Below are 14,486 nucleotides of genomic sequence, written 5' to 3'. Positions count from 1 at the left end.
CTCTGAAACTCCAACTGGTTTCTCTAACGTCATGGCAGTATACTGTATATAAATACATATATATATATATATATATATATATATATATATATTCTTATGTTTTTTTTCATGTTATTTTAACTATGCTGAACAAATTCTTGTATTTGCTAATCGGCAGATCTTGTCCGCCAAAATCAAGCATATGTACATTCCATGTTCCATGCAAATAAATGCTGCTTAAATAATTCACTCAAGAGTTGTCATGACTGTGGTTCTGTTCACACAGCACATACCAACCAACCAATATTGTTTAGTCTTGGGAAATCACTGTAGTTATAGAATTAGGTTGTCAATGTATGAACATAACTGTTTTTCACATTGCAATTAAGATTGACAGTTAAATTCTGATAATAGTTCCTATGTAATGCCAAATATCAGTGAGTAGAGGGCGCTGTTGAGTCAATTTTGGGCCATTCTAATTGCAAGTCTCTTTTTGGTAGTTTATTCCCACCCAGTCACATTTAATATTCGACTTTTTTATCTAGCTTCAACTGAATAATTTAATTAAAATGTTGCACATGCATGAAAAGGATGTCAGAAATAACATGTCATAGGCTGTAGCTAAATTTGCTGCTTGCCTTAATCCACAAAAATCAAGTGCTCATCTAAAGGCTTTGAGAAACAGTAGGGTGTAAGTCAGCTGGAGACAGAGAACAGAAAACATTGATACAGGTGCTCTTTATTTAAGTGTCTTTTAGTTTATTTTAGTGTTTATGTTTGAATGATACTACTAGCATGTTTGTGATAAATAGGCTGCTAATGAAAATATGTCAAGCACATGACAGTGTAAATATGATGGGTTTTTTTTTTCTTTTCTTGAGAGCATGATCTTTTCATATGTCTTATTCAACTATTACTCAATTGCAAAGCAAGTCTGAACAGTAAACTACTTCACACAGAATGCAACGATGGATTCACTAGCTTACAGAAATATTTGGTTTCCATATGAGACTGAATCAGGACACTGCCATTGAAAACTTTCCCTTTCATACCTACATCCAACATAATTTAATACAGTTACTGACAGGATAAAAAAACAATTTACATTAAAAATTTTGGTGATCGATTTATATTAAGTGACATTACAAAGACACATCTGGCATAAAAAAAAATGGTACATGAATTTTCACCTTCCTCTATAATCTGAGAGCAGATAAGCAGTAAAAACACAGAAAACCTTTGTATCAGGTTCCTCGTCTTAAAGAGAAATGATTCCTCTGATATACCAGCACATGAGATAAAGGAAGGAAGACCGTCTCCTCTGATTGGTTCAGGTCAGGTCAGCAGGTTTTTAGCATTCGCTGGCCCTTGCTGTAAAATAGAAAAGTATTGAAGATGAATATCACATTTAAATATTTAATGAACTGATTTTTCATGTTTAGGATATTCATCAGTCTCTTACACTGAGAACACAGAGGGAACCGATTTATCTGAAGGCCTGAAAGGGGTCAACTTATCAACTTATAATATTATATTTTTTATTATTATTTATGTTTCTTTGGGTTGACAATGTCCCAATTCATTTTTCATGCCAATTCATCTGTCTGATCTGATGTCAGAAAGTTGCAGACCTCCACAAGACATTTGTTCGCAGCTTAGTTTAAAAGAAATGCTTATTTTCACTGGAAAGTTTTGAGGTTTTAAAATTACAGCATGTTTTCTTCGTACAAAGAACTCTTTAGTCTCAAAAGATCAAGGAAAATTTGACACTCATGGCCCCTTTAAATAATTTAAATTAAATTGTAATTATTTTATTCTTCACTATAGACAATTAGATACTGAATAAAATATTTACATAGCACATCTTTGTATCCTGTTTCCCCAACCCCACCCTCAGGGATCATGGAGTGTAAATACTCCACGGGGAGATATTATGACTCATCCTGGAAACCATGTGACTGGTGTTGTGGAGACGGGCCATACGGGCCCACCACTGAGCACAGACCCACTGTATCCCACTGAATCACAGGGGGACTGGCACAGCAACAATTAGCAGATGGATTTCATGCGTGGAACACACGGCCTTCAGACCACACAGGTTTATAAGTGGTGTGTTTCATAAGGGAACTTGAGGGGGAGTGATTTATACCAGGTTACCAGCACTGGTTTCATGTTACTGGTTGCACAGGCAGATGAGGGCGGTCATACCTGTGTCATTGAGCATCGCTTGAGCGTTACTTCCTGTCCTCCTCCTGTCAAAAGAGAACTTTGCTTTTAGAGCTAGTCAATGTGTATATACTTTGATGTACATACAAGTAAAATAGCACAATGTGAATCTATTAACTGTATAAAAATTAGCTGTAGCCAATATTATTAATTTTATACCTTTTGTCCTGGTTGAATTTGCATCTGCAGTGGCCACCTGTAATAATGGCAAAGGGTGTTGTTAAACAGGTTGCTGGCTGAATCAAAAATATGTCCAGGTCACATTTCATGTCAAAATCCAAAGGGAAAAAAATCATACAAGCAAGAGTTATGGCCATATATTAGCATGTCTGAATATTGTCAGTTCAGCGGACTATGTAAATAAATCCAATGAGTGATTTCATATGCCAAGGATTTAGGATCTCCTGTTGTTGCTAGCTCAAAATATAATAAATAAGCCTCAGTTATTAATTAGAAAGTACAATAATCAAGAAGTTAATATTGAGTAACTATTTTAGACACAGTATTGCCAGTTAAAGTAACACCAGGTAACTTTTCAACCTTCATAATATATTTCCAAGTCTCTTGTGATGGTACATCGACTTACAATAGGTTGAATGACACGTCTGCCATAGCCTGGCGGGGTCTGTAGCGTTTTTAATCGTACTTTTAAACTTCGGGTTTCGGGTAGTAACCGGCGAACAAAGACAACTACAAAACTCGACTGCTTTACGGCATATCCGTCACTTCCACCACCACCCCCACTTCCGTAAAATCGCAGGGCTGTCAAGTGTCACAGTCACTTATTTCGGTCTTTTGTCACGCTCTCCCGCCACACATTGTATTTTATCACGCTGAAAAACTATTTGTAGTATATTTAATATGCCGCAGCGCCCAAAACTCTGGCCGCGCCGCTCTCACTGTGGAACAGGCATGAATTCAAGCGCGTCTCCTCTGGTGTTGTTCCTCTGGTGTTGTTAGCCAATAAGAAAATAGCACTATTGTATCTGGGAACATTTAACGCAACAACCAATGACACCCCGTTGTCTGGGGTGTTTTTTTGTCTGCCTGACTATGTTACGGAAGCTATCTTATCCTCCGTTTATCTTCATGAATCAGGTAATGATTATTTGTCTTGCCTCAAGCTATAATGCAAATCGATTTGTAAAATTTGCAGATTTATTTATGGTAGCTTGATATTATAATATTGACGATATATGGTTATTATCTACCACTCAAACATTGCATTGAAGTATCATATAGATTCAGTAAAACGGTAACCAATAGACTAGGCTACTATAATGACACTGGCTTGTAAACGTGATCATCGCGATCATTTGTCGTTAGAAAAAAAATAAAACCACTGAAATTATATTCATATGACATGCTGAAATATATGCCACTGTACCTGGGATGAAGACATTTCACACGCTATGCAAGCAGAACACCTGCATGTGACCTCCTCCTACAGTGTTCAGGGCTATCATGGTTGTCAACAAATGCACGATGACAGAGTTTACGACAGTAGTAGAGGACAATACTGTTTCCCAACTGTAGGGGGACCCCGAGAGCAAAAGTTACCTGCTGTTACTTTAAAGGTGGGCTATGTGATTTTCTTTTTTGACCATTTTTTCAAAATCACTTGAAATCCTATTCCTAACCCACGTACAGCCACTGAGTTAGAAGCACTGAAATGAAAATTAAGCAATTTAATCATCTGTGGAACGGGCAGGACTCGAAAAACTCCAGCCAATCATTTCCAAGACCACCTGGAATCATTGGACAGTTAGTGCGTCAATCAAACGGATTGAACATTTGAACGGACACGAGCTTTGAATATGCGCACGAAGGGGATAGGGGGAGGGGGTGTGGTACGACCGTTTGATTGAGAAAATCACATACCCCACCTTTAAAGGAGTAGGCCATTGGGCAAGTTTTGTTGCACAGACCTGGCAACCTCTTTTTGTCGCCATCTAATGGTTTTTAACTAGGCTGTGTAACATGCAAAAAGATAGGCCTATATATCTTAAATCTTGTCTGAACATTGGTCAAACTCACTTAGGAGAATAGTAATGCCAATCAGACACAGAACTGCTGCCAAGATCAAACCTCCAACTCGAAGTCTGTGATAATCTAGTGAGAGACAGAATAAATGACAATTAAAGAAAATGTGAGATGATCTTAAGAACGCCTTAAGCACTGGATTATGGGTGATAGGCTCAAACTAAAAGATGTGTGCAACTAACCAAAAGAGAAGGGGTCTTCCTCTGCTGCAAATCCCAAACGAAAAAACAAAACAAAAAAACATTAGTGCATGTAACATTGTATACAATTATTTTATCACAAGGATGAGAACAGAAACAAAAAGAAACAGTGTAATTGAAAAGTGAAATCTCTTACTTGTCTTCTGACCTTCTGCCAACACAAGGGAAAAAACTACAAAAATAATAGAAGTACAGTATATTAGCAATATAACGTCCAAAGATTGTACGGTCACATGTGTGTTTGTTATTATTTATAGTTACTTGTGGTCTATACAGATAAAAGCACCTTATTGAATTTACATTTCTATGGTAATAGACATGACAACAAGCACGTATTTTTTAAAACCAAAGACTTCAGAAAATTATAAATAAAAAAAATAAAAAAACTTACGTGTCAAGAAAACTAGTGCCAAAGTCTTCATCATGACGGTGGGGTTGTAACCTGCAATACAAAATTTTGTTTTGCCATGAAAAATTAAAAATTAAACATACAGATAATAAAGATGTATCTGCTCTACGTAAAATTATCAATAATTTACTTTCTTAAAGGGATAGTTCACCCAAAAATGAAAATCATGGTTTGGGATAACTTGAGGGTGAGTATTGAAGGCTAACCCTTTAATGCATGTTGCAGGCCTTATTGTGCATGATACGTCAAAATCATTTAAAAAAAAATAAACTTTGAATCCATTTTCTCTGCTTTCACCAAACCCTTTTTCCCTTTTCTTCCCCTCCAGCCACCTGACGTTATGATTCAATCATCTTCAGAGGAATAAATTAAAATCCCTCCCTTACATTTTCTCAATGATTATCCTTTTTCACTCAGACATAAGTCAGATGGCAGTAAAGTAAAATGGATTGTTAATATGATCTGAAGATTTTCACATTAAAACACATGTAATAATTTAGTTAGTGTTTGAAAGCATATCATGTATCTGCTTGCTACATCAGAGCAAATTCCCATTGTGCTTTGCAATCCACTTATGCTCTAAATATAACATGAATCCCCTTAATGCCTGAATTATTGTCTTCTGCCAGCTTCACTTTAACAAAATTGGGGTAAAATCAAATAATCACAATCCTTGCCAATGCATCTGATCTGATTAAACATACTGGAGCAACAAATAGCAGCTCTTGAGAACACAAAGCAGACCTGGATCAAATGTCAACAACGGCCTGGAACATCTCAGCAACCAAATGTTCAAACACCAACAAAACAGCTGCTAAGAAACACACATCAAGACGCTAAACATTTCATATAAAGGACGACCTGTGTGCTAGAGGTTTACATTATCTGACAAATGCATATTTACGCCTACATCGTAATGAAAGGTGCACTGTGGAAACACGCTGGAGCACCAATCCAAAGCTTAGCAGGGATTTTCCATTTCGTCTCCGAGAGACCAGAGGGAATGGTGTGCCCATCCCTACCAGCACGAGATAATGTAACTCGCTCCACCTTCAGCTTCCAAACAGAGTAGGAGAAAAGTAATGGGTTCACCAGAGACGTGCTGACACAAAATAAAGTTCAGTATTTCAGCCCTTTGATCAGAGAAGCCTTTGTCAGCATGAGCCGTGAACAAGGCAGCAGTTAATCTTTTCAGAGAGTCACCAAAAGAGGTTTAATAAATCCCTTGTGTCTGTTTTTATACCCTATTATCTTGCACATGAATTATCTAATTTCCTTCTTCTTGTAAACATGCATGCCAAATTTTTTGTTTCATGAACATGGATTAAATGTATTTATATAGGCTAGTAGGCCTACTTCATTTTAGGTTCTTAACCGTGCTGTCTGATCAATTTGTTTATGTAAATCAAGTCAAACTAGCTTCTGTGTAGAACATGAAATTTGCAAACAGGTGCTAGTCTGATGGTGATTTCACATGTCTGTTAAACGAATAGTAAACTCATTCTGTCATAATTAACCCATTTAAATATACTGACAATTCAGATCTTGAATGTTGGCTACATTTGGAAATTTATAGTGCAAAACTGTATTACTTTTACGTAAAAAAAAAAAAAATATTTGTTGCTTGGCAGACTTGGTGACTACTACAAGTCGGTGTATGAATGAGTGAGTGATTGGGAGAATGTGAGACAACATGTAAAGCGCTTTGGTGGCCATTGGGTCCATTTACAAACTGACAGTCTGGACTTTTTGTGGCAATATTTCAATCCCCATTTTTGGGGGACTGAACCATAGAAATATAAAGATAGATGCCTCATTAGGGACTGTTTCTATGGGCCATTATACATAAGCCATCCGCCATATTAGAACGGTCAAATCACCGGTCTGTGACAGGTCAAGAGCAAGTTGACTGCAAGCAGGACAGTATAATAGGAGTTACCAGATCAGTGGGCGAGGCCATAAACAGAGGGGTCAGATGAAGGCCATACTTTTCATTGCATGATTTATAAACACCCACCAGTTTGAAAACACCCACACATTTAGAAACGCCCACTTTTGTTATGCAGAGACTCCATACGTTGACTGAGTCTGCAACTGTAGTTAGACACATGCATATCTATATTTTCAATAGACTTCAGCAGATGATTTTGCTAAACTAACACAATACAATAAGACGAAGACGTCAGCAAACACGACATAAAAAAATTACCACCGTATTAAAACTGTAATATTGAGTTAGTGAATACACATTAAAACACAGACTAACACATTCTCACCGGTGAAAGGTTATCACATTTCTTTGGGAATTTAAATCTTTACAACCAGAAGATATGCAATGTTGTAGCATCATTGATTGTTACTGTGAGTGACGACACGTTGACCGTTCCAAGATGGCGGGCGCGGCAATTTGTCTAGAGCTGTCAAATTTGGATTCTATGTATACATTTCTATAATTGAAATTGACATCGCTGTCTGTTGCTACTGTAGGACGCGCCACACACATTCTGTTGTTGGTTTATTTGGAACTATACTTTGATGAATCAAAAGAAGATAAATAGGCAATATTGTGTCAAAAATGTAAGTTAATCAATATTATTGTATACTGAAGTGGTTTATAAGAGCAATATCACACTTGCAGTTGCAGTGCTAGTCTGTGTAGCCTACCAAAACAGCTTTGCGGGCTTTTTGAATCATTACTCCGTCCATGTTTTCTCGTTTGAGATGGAGTCTGACAGACATCTTGGTTTTCCGTAGTGATTTTTTTTCTTCATTGATTCTTCCTGCAAATTACACGATTGTACCAATAGGTGGCGACATGTGACCGTAAGTTGGGTAACCTAACTTTGGGTATTATTGGCGAGTCACTGAATCATTCAACCAATGATTCATTCAGGTAACGCCACTCATAGACATCATATAGATAGACGCCCTATCGACCGCTACTGCCTATTGGCGCGGACGAGCCGTGGGGCCGCCATCTTAAACCGGTCACCCGCTCCGCTCAGTGTAATCTGTTTGGCAGGTGCAACGAGCTGCTAGCGCATTTAATTAATCATATCTCACTGAATACCGAACTGATTTTCACGCGGGTTTTTTGCTGCAAAGGTCATACACGTAGCTACGATACAGGACACATTGTATATTTTGTTCACAAAATTCAACTAATAGTACGGTAATGTTAAATGTTAAATCTTACTTTGTGTAAAGTAATCCCCGAGTGATGGTCCGCCGATTTGAGCAGGAATATACTGCACAGTGCTCTGAAATCTACTGCTGCTATGCAACGCAAATAGGAGTATGACCTGCTTAATATGGCGGCCGCATTTCTTGCGCCACAGCGGCCAATAGGGCATCTAGTCTCTATATGTTATCTATGACGCCACTTGCTCTTTTTGGATTCGTTTTTTTAACTAGTTTCGTTTGAATGACAAAAATAGACAAAGTACAGTAACTCTCATGTCTCATATGTAAGTTACTCAAAATTATTGTTTCTTTAACTATTGTATAAAATAAATATCACCTGCCATAATGTTTGTCTAAACAGCATGATTTCGAGTGTACTTTCTTGAAGTGTTCTACCGTTAAAATAGGCTTAACCAATAAGTGAAACGACAAAAAGTTATTTTATCAGTACCATGCAGTGCAAAGATAATTCTTTCATGCAAGAATATGGCAAGAGAAGCTGTTTCAAGGTATTTCACAATCTTCTTAAAGCTCATCATGTTACTGTACAAAGCACTGAGAGGAAAGGAGAGAGCGTTTCATCTCACTGGCTTGGACAGTCTGGACGTTTTAGCGCCCTCCTGCCAGCAGAATCACCCGGGGTGCATGAAGATAATAATGAAAGTCCTGTGATCTGGTAGGGTCACGTTGGCTTGCCAGTGAGTGAGTCATGGGAAAGAATGAGGAATTGTGTCTAACAACACTTCCTCATCTCACATTACAAACCGACCTTTCAATGTAATGCCTTTTTTTTTTTTTTTTTTTTTTTTTTTTTTTTGCAGTTGCCATAGTTCATTCATTCTAGAAACAATAATGTCTCTCAAACCTGTTTGCTCCTCTTGTGCAACATTAAATCCTCATTCAGGAATATCACTCACTCTCAGTGTCTGAGCAAGTCAATACTTTAGTCCTACATTCTTTTTGCTTGTAATTTGTCATAGTTTAGTTATTTTAACAACCCCCTAACCAAAGAGGTATTACATTTTGCTGAATAACTCTCCCTGCACAGTTTGAGCTACTAAAATTGTTGTGCACTGCGCAACACAGTATTGTGTCATGTTTTCTATTACATATATCTAAACATTCTTAAATCAAGATAAATTTACTTGAGTAAAAAATACCAGCTATAAAGTCTTATTTGTGAAAATAATTATCAAAATTATAACAAATATCTGTCAGCGGATCAAGAAAAATGAACTTATTTCAAAGGGAAAACATGAATATTTTTCGTACCCCCATTAACAGATATTTTAACTAATGTTGTTTTTGTAAGGAATAGTAAGATTACCCCACCACTCATCTCAAGCCATCCTATATGACTTTCTTCTTTCAGCTGAACACAATCAGAGATATATGAAATAATACCCTGGTTCTTGTGATGGGATTCAATAGGCCCAGTACAGTTTTTGAAGCATGAACGAGTGTACGGCCTTTGCCAGAAGCCAGTGATTATAGTTTATAAAGTTTTAAATATGGATATGTTTCTCACAAAACCCATCCCTTCACTTCAGTAGGCATTTATTAACCCACAAAAGTCATATGGATTACTTTTATGATGGAGGGATGTGCTTTTTATGGCTTCAAAACGCAGACACTTTTCAATGCCATTATAAAGCTGGGAAGAGCCAGGATATTATTTCATATAACTCTGGTTGTGTTTGGCTGAAAGAAACAAATCATATACACCTAATGGTTTGAGGTTGAGTAAATTATGGGATAATTTTCATTCCTATAAAACAAGTGATCTAACTCATGATTGTGTGCTTTTGACTTTGTCCAGCAGGTAGCCAACGAGCAATCACCCAGAACATGGTAGACCAGAGATGTAGCAACCACATGGCAAACTGCTAAAAATCATTCATAAACACCTTTGCAACATCCTGGCAGCCCATATCATCATGGTGGTGAGTTAGAGTGCAGAAATGGCTCTGTCTGGATGAGAGTTTACAACCAGCAAACACTGAACGTTGGCACAATGTACCCAACCTTCTAACAACATGGCCAAAAGGTTGCTATTGCTAGAACTACGTTTTGTGGTGAATGGTAAATGGACTGCATTTATATAGCGCTTTAACAGACCCAATGGCCACCAAAGCCCTTTACATATTGCCTCACATTCACCCATTCATTCACTCACTCACACACCGACGGCTGTGTCAGCCATGCAAGGCGCCATCCAGCTCGTCGGGAGCAGCGGGGGCTAGGTGTCTTGCTTAGGACACCTCGACACTTGGTCAGGTGGAACCGGGGATCGAACCACCAACCTTTCGGTTTGTGGACAACCTACATGAACCACCGAACCACTGCCGCCCACACGTTTTGTGGTGAAGGTTGTTACACCGTTGACACAATGTTGACATTGAACCAGCGTTCAGGGCCATTGCTTAAGGTTGTGTCTGGGTGTCTGAACAACCACTGGACGACATTGGTACTCGTCACTGCCCTGAAGCGCGAATCAACCTTTTAAATTTCAACCGACTGTTGGGCTGTCTTGTTCTTGACAAGCATACGAGATAATTGCGTTTAATTTACCTCATCTAAATAAGATACATAATTATTCAAACACAACCTAAAACTTACTTGTCTAATGTGACATTTATTTGTTTAGTCTAACCGAAGGGACAGAATAACGTTAACTGTCAATTCATGGAGTTTGCGATCTTGTGTAAATTACACTATAGTACTAGTGTATGCTAACGTTAGTTATATTTCTTTTAGTATTTAGATATCCTTTATTTCTTACCGTTAGGAAAAGTGTTGGACATCTTCTGGTCAGGTATGACAAATATTTCAACTTTATGGCAAAAGTTATTAGTAATAATGAAGCCAAAATCACAATAATACATTAATGACGAGACAGCGACTTAAGCGCGTATTTGTTGCATGTTAATGTTTTTTTTTCCTTTTTTCTGAAATTTTTTGTAACAGTTTGCACACCTGTTTAGTTTTTTCGTTTTTTCACACCCTTTGATTTGTCTGCTATTTAGTCTCATTCGTTGCTTTGCTCCTCTGGATTTGTTGATGTTTCCTGGACTGACTCCGGTTACTGACCTTTATCGCCCGGCTTTCGATACGCTCCCATGTCTGCCATGTACAGAACACAGTTTTGTTCAGGAAATGTTCTGATCTGCCTTTGTTTTTTTTATGTTTTATTTATTATACTTAAAATAAATGTGTATATTCTTTGCATCTGCATTGCATCTGCCTCATACTGGTGTGAGCTGGATCTGTTTGATTGGCTGGAGATTTGATCAATCTCCAGTTGATGGACACGCCTCCTTCTCTGCACTAATTTGATTAATCTAGTAATTATTGCGAGCAACAGCTGGTGTGGAGGTGGAGTATATTCTGTGTTGAAGAAAGGAGAATGTTGAAGTAGCAGCTGGCAGGCAGTGCCACACACACATTGTTCTCTTTTTTGGTTTCTTATTTGAGATCCTCTTTTTCCTATCCGCAGTAAACATGGGATATACATATACACACTCATGGGAAAATAAAAATGAACAAACCCAAAATGGCTAAACAAACACTAAGATTTTAATTGTCTTAACTACAAATGATTGGTCAGGAAATTAGCAAAATTGAAGAAAATGCACTACTTAAAAATCATCAAACTGAAGTTTTTGGCAGAATATGGGAAGTTGTGTGTGTAGTGATCAATCACAATGAAACACGAGTTGCGTGGTGGTGTTCCAGAGAGTTGTCTTCGAAAATTTGCTGAGAAATATAATAATAAATGCATCTCTACCACCGTGAAGCATGGAGGAAGAATGCCATTATGTGGAGAGCCTTTTAGCTGCTGGTATTGGTGAGCTGCTTCACTGTGAAAAGTCATTTAATGCTTTGGAGTACAGGAGGATATTGCAGAATGTCTTGCTTCCCACAATTGAGGAATGATGAGATGTTATTTTTCAGCAAGACAATGCTCCTGTCCAAATTACAAAGACAACCGAGAAATGGCTTGAGAAGTCCAGCTGGCTGGTGTTTTGGCCTGGTCAGAGTCCAGATTTTAACACAATGGTGAATATTTGGTCTCACATTAAACTCAAACGAACTGGGAGACATTTTTTCAACTGCTCATGAACTGTTTGAAGCCATTATAACATTGAGTAGAACAACACTGACTCTTCTTCCTGTAAAAAGCTGTCTGCAAGTTGGGAAGACTATTCTGTGATAAGTTACTTTATCTACAGTGTTTGTGAATTCTTGCTGATTTCCTTAGCAGTGAAATGGTTAGATCATTAAAAGACCACTAAATCTTTTTAGAGTCTAATATCCACCCAATCAGAAGACAAATATGCAGATAAATGGGCGTATAATAGTGGTGATATTACATACATTTAAAAATTAATGTTTACCACGGATAGGGAAAAAAAAAGCAAGCAAGCAATACACATACATATTTGTATAAGTGTGTGAGTGGTCAGTGTACTTAAGTCACATATGCCCTCACCTAGTTTTTCCAAACACCCTGCACTGCATATAAGAGAACTTGACACAATCACATGGCACACAAAGGATGTGCTCCATGTGCACAGGAATCCAGACTGCAGCTATATTAGGAACGAAATTCCACCCCTGAGAACAGGCTGTGAACTTTGAAGTATTGTATGATTATACACTCCAGCACAAACACGCTGACAGATGCCCTTTAGTAACACAGGCCGTTTAAAATGGAGGTAAAGTAAAACCATGTAGTTCAACAGTGTTTTTTACAGACAAACCACCCCAGAAAAGTCCTCAATATATAACTAGATTTGTATTGAAGTTCACATTGCTTTCAAGCTCTTTGCTGTCCAGAGTGACGCAGGAAGGAACGAGACATTCTGTTGAAATTAATCACTGTTATAAAAACCACAATCCCGCCCTTTCCAGTGGTTAATGTAGTTCTGTTGTGCAATCCCTTCAGCTAACAAACATCTGTTTCCATGAGCATGCCATAAAGCCAACATGCTGAAAATATGGCCATGAGCATCTAAATGTAATCCTTTCACATTACATTTTTCCTTATTTTGTGATAAAAGAGGTTAACCAATTTTGTGACGGTGGGCTGTCAGGATGCGTCTCCAACTTTAAAACCACATTAGACTTGTTTACTCGTGAACTACTGGATTTCATCAACTTTTCCTTATTAACAACCAGCTCATGATTAAGCCTCCATGTTCCTTATTCAGATGTTCACAAATATACATTTTCTAAGATCTCTCAGTAAACTAAATGAATCATGTACAGTAGCAACACTTAGTCCATAAAACTAAAATAATAATACCAATAATATTAAAAGCACCAAGAATTATAAACATACTTAATAGTATTTCTACATGTTGTAGCACCAGTAGGTTTCTGTCATACAAAACACATTTTGTTCAAATAGTATTCAATGAAGAAGGGATTATTTACAGGCTGGTATGTTCAGCAAAGAATTTATGCCTGTGATCTTTAAAAGTCGCAGTGATCAAGGGCGCAGCTGTTCTCCACTGTGAAGCTGCTTGACATTCCAGTTTCCAAATCACTGGAGGAAAACTAACACAAACAGTGAGATTCAGTCTGAGACCACCTTGGAAACCTGGATTTTGTTTTGTTTCGTTTTGTTTTGTTATTAAGCCTCCAAATAAATGTAAAACTGATTTCCCCCCATCAAAAATAACATAAAAAACATTTGCAACATTGACCATATGAACTGTCTTGTATAGACGGTTCTTGCTTTTATAGAAACACAAGATGTTTGCTGGAGAACATTATCATATTTTGCTCACGCAACTCCACTGGTGCTGTCATTAAAGCAAAAGGGGGAGGAACCAAATACAAAATTCACATATATTTTTCAATGTGGTTTTCACTTATATTGTTCTGCGTAATGTTCAAAATGAAATTAGTATTACATTAGAAAATGCAAAGAAAAAGTGCATTTTCATTAGTGGTCCTAGATTTTCAGACCCTAATGTTTTACTCAAATAAAGTCTGATTATCTATATATTTTTTCATCTTGAAATTTTAGGTACTTTTTAGTATTAGTATTATTAGATATGTATACTTTTTTCTTTTATAAAATACATTTTATTGTCAAATAGACTAACGGCTGGAAAGTGTGTAAAAGAATTCAAAGATCCCACATTAAACACCAAGTAAAGTGTGTCGTCAAAAGCCCTTAAAAAGTTTCTGAATGCTTAATTATCATATTTTAACACACCGAACTTAACTAAATCCATCAGCCATAACATATGTTTCAGTATATAAACATTAAAATGGTGTCCAGAATTGATTACTCACCTTTATCAAGGAGAAAGCAACTGAAACGTTGAAGTTTGAAACGTGGTTGTGGAGGAACCACCCTAAACACACTTAAAAATCTGATCTAGACAGTCAGAAACCAACACCCTAAACAATCCGCTCAACAGGTTGGCTCA

The 14,486-nt window shown here is 37.3% G+C and overlaps 1 protein-coding gene across 2 annotated transcripts in view; it reads right to left on the bottom strand.

The window, feature by feature from the left end:
* Positions 1-717: 717 nt before the first annotated feature.
* The window catches only part of fxyd3 (FXYD domain containing ion transport regulator 3), a 13,894-nt gene continuing 125 nt past the window's right edge, over positions 718-14,486 (bottom strand). Inside the window, exons 1-8 of one of the 2 annotated variants that reach the window (XM_077214693.1) lie at positions 14,350-14,486; positions 4,840-4,890; positions 4,585-4,620; positions 4,431-4,454; positions 4,243-4,317; positions 2,365-2,401; positions 2,188-2,231; positions 718-1,350 (exon numbers count right to left, since the gene is read on the bottom strand). The exon at positions 14,350-14,486 is cut by the window's right edge and continues 125 nt beyond it. In XM_077214693.1, coding sequence (XP_077070808.1) covers positions 1,331-1,350; positions 2,188-2,231; positions 2,365-2,401; positions 4,243-4,317; positions 4,431-4,454; positions 4,585-4,620; positions 4,840-4,873 — 270 coding nt within the window. In that variant the 5' untranslated portion in view covers positions 4,874-4,890; positions 14,350-14,486 and the 3' untranslated portion in view covers positions 718-1,330. Of the gene's footprint in view, positions 1,351-2,187; positions 2,232-2,364; positions 2,402-4,242; positions 4,318-4,430; positions 4,455-4,584; positions 4,621-4,839; positions 4,891-11,130; positions 11,268-14,349 lie in introns of those variants that run through there. The other variant, XM_077214692.1, reaches the window with a different exon arrangement.

This window comes from Siphateles boraxobius, unplaced genomic scaffold (genome assembly GCF_051911475.1).
Source record: "Siphateles boraxobius isolate OS27281-9 unplaced genomic scaffold, OSU_SipBor_1 68, whole genome shotgun sequence".
Lineage (NCBI taxonomy): Eukaryota > Metazoa > Chordata > Actinopteri > Cypriniformes > Leuciscidae > Siphateles > Siphateles boraxobius.
Note: the sequence above shows the minus strand (reverse complement) of the source record. Positions and strands in the feature narration are given on the sequence as shown.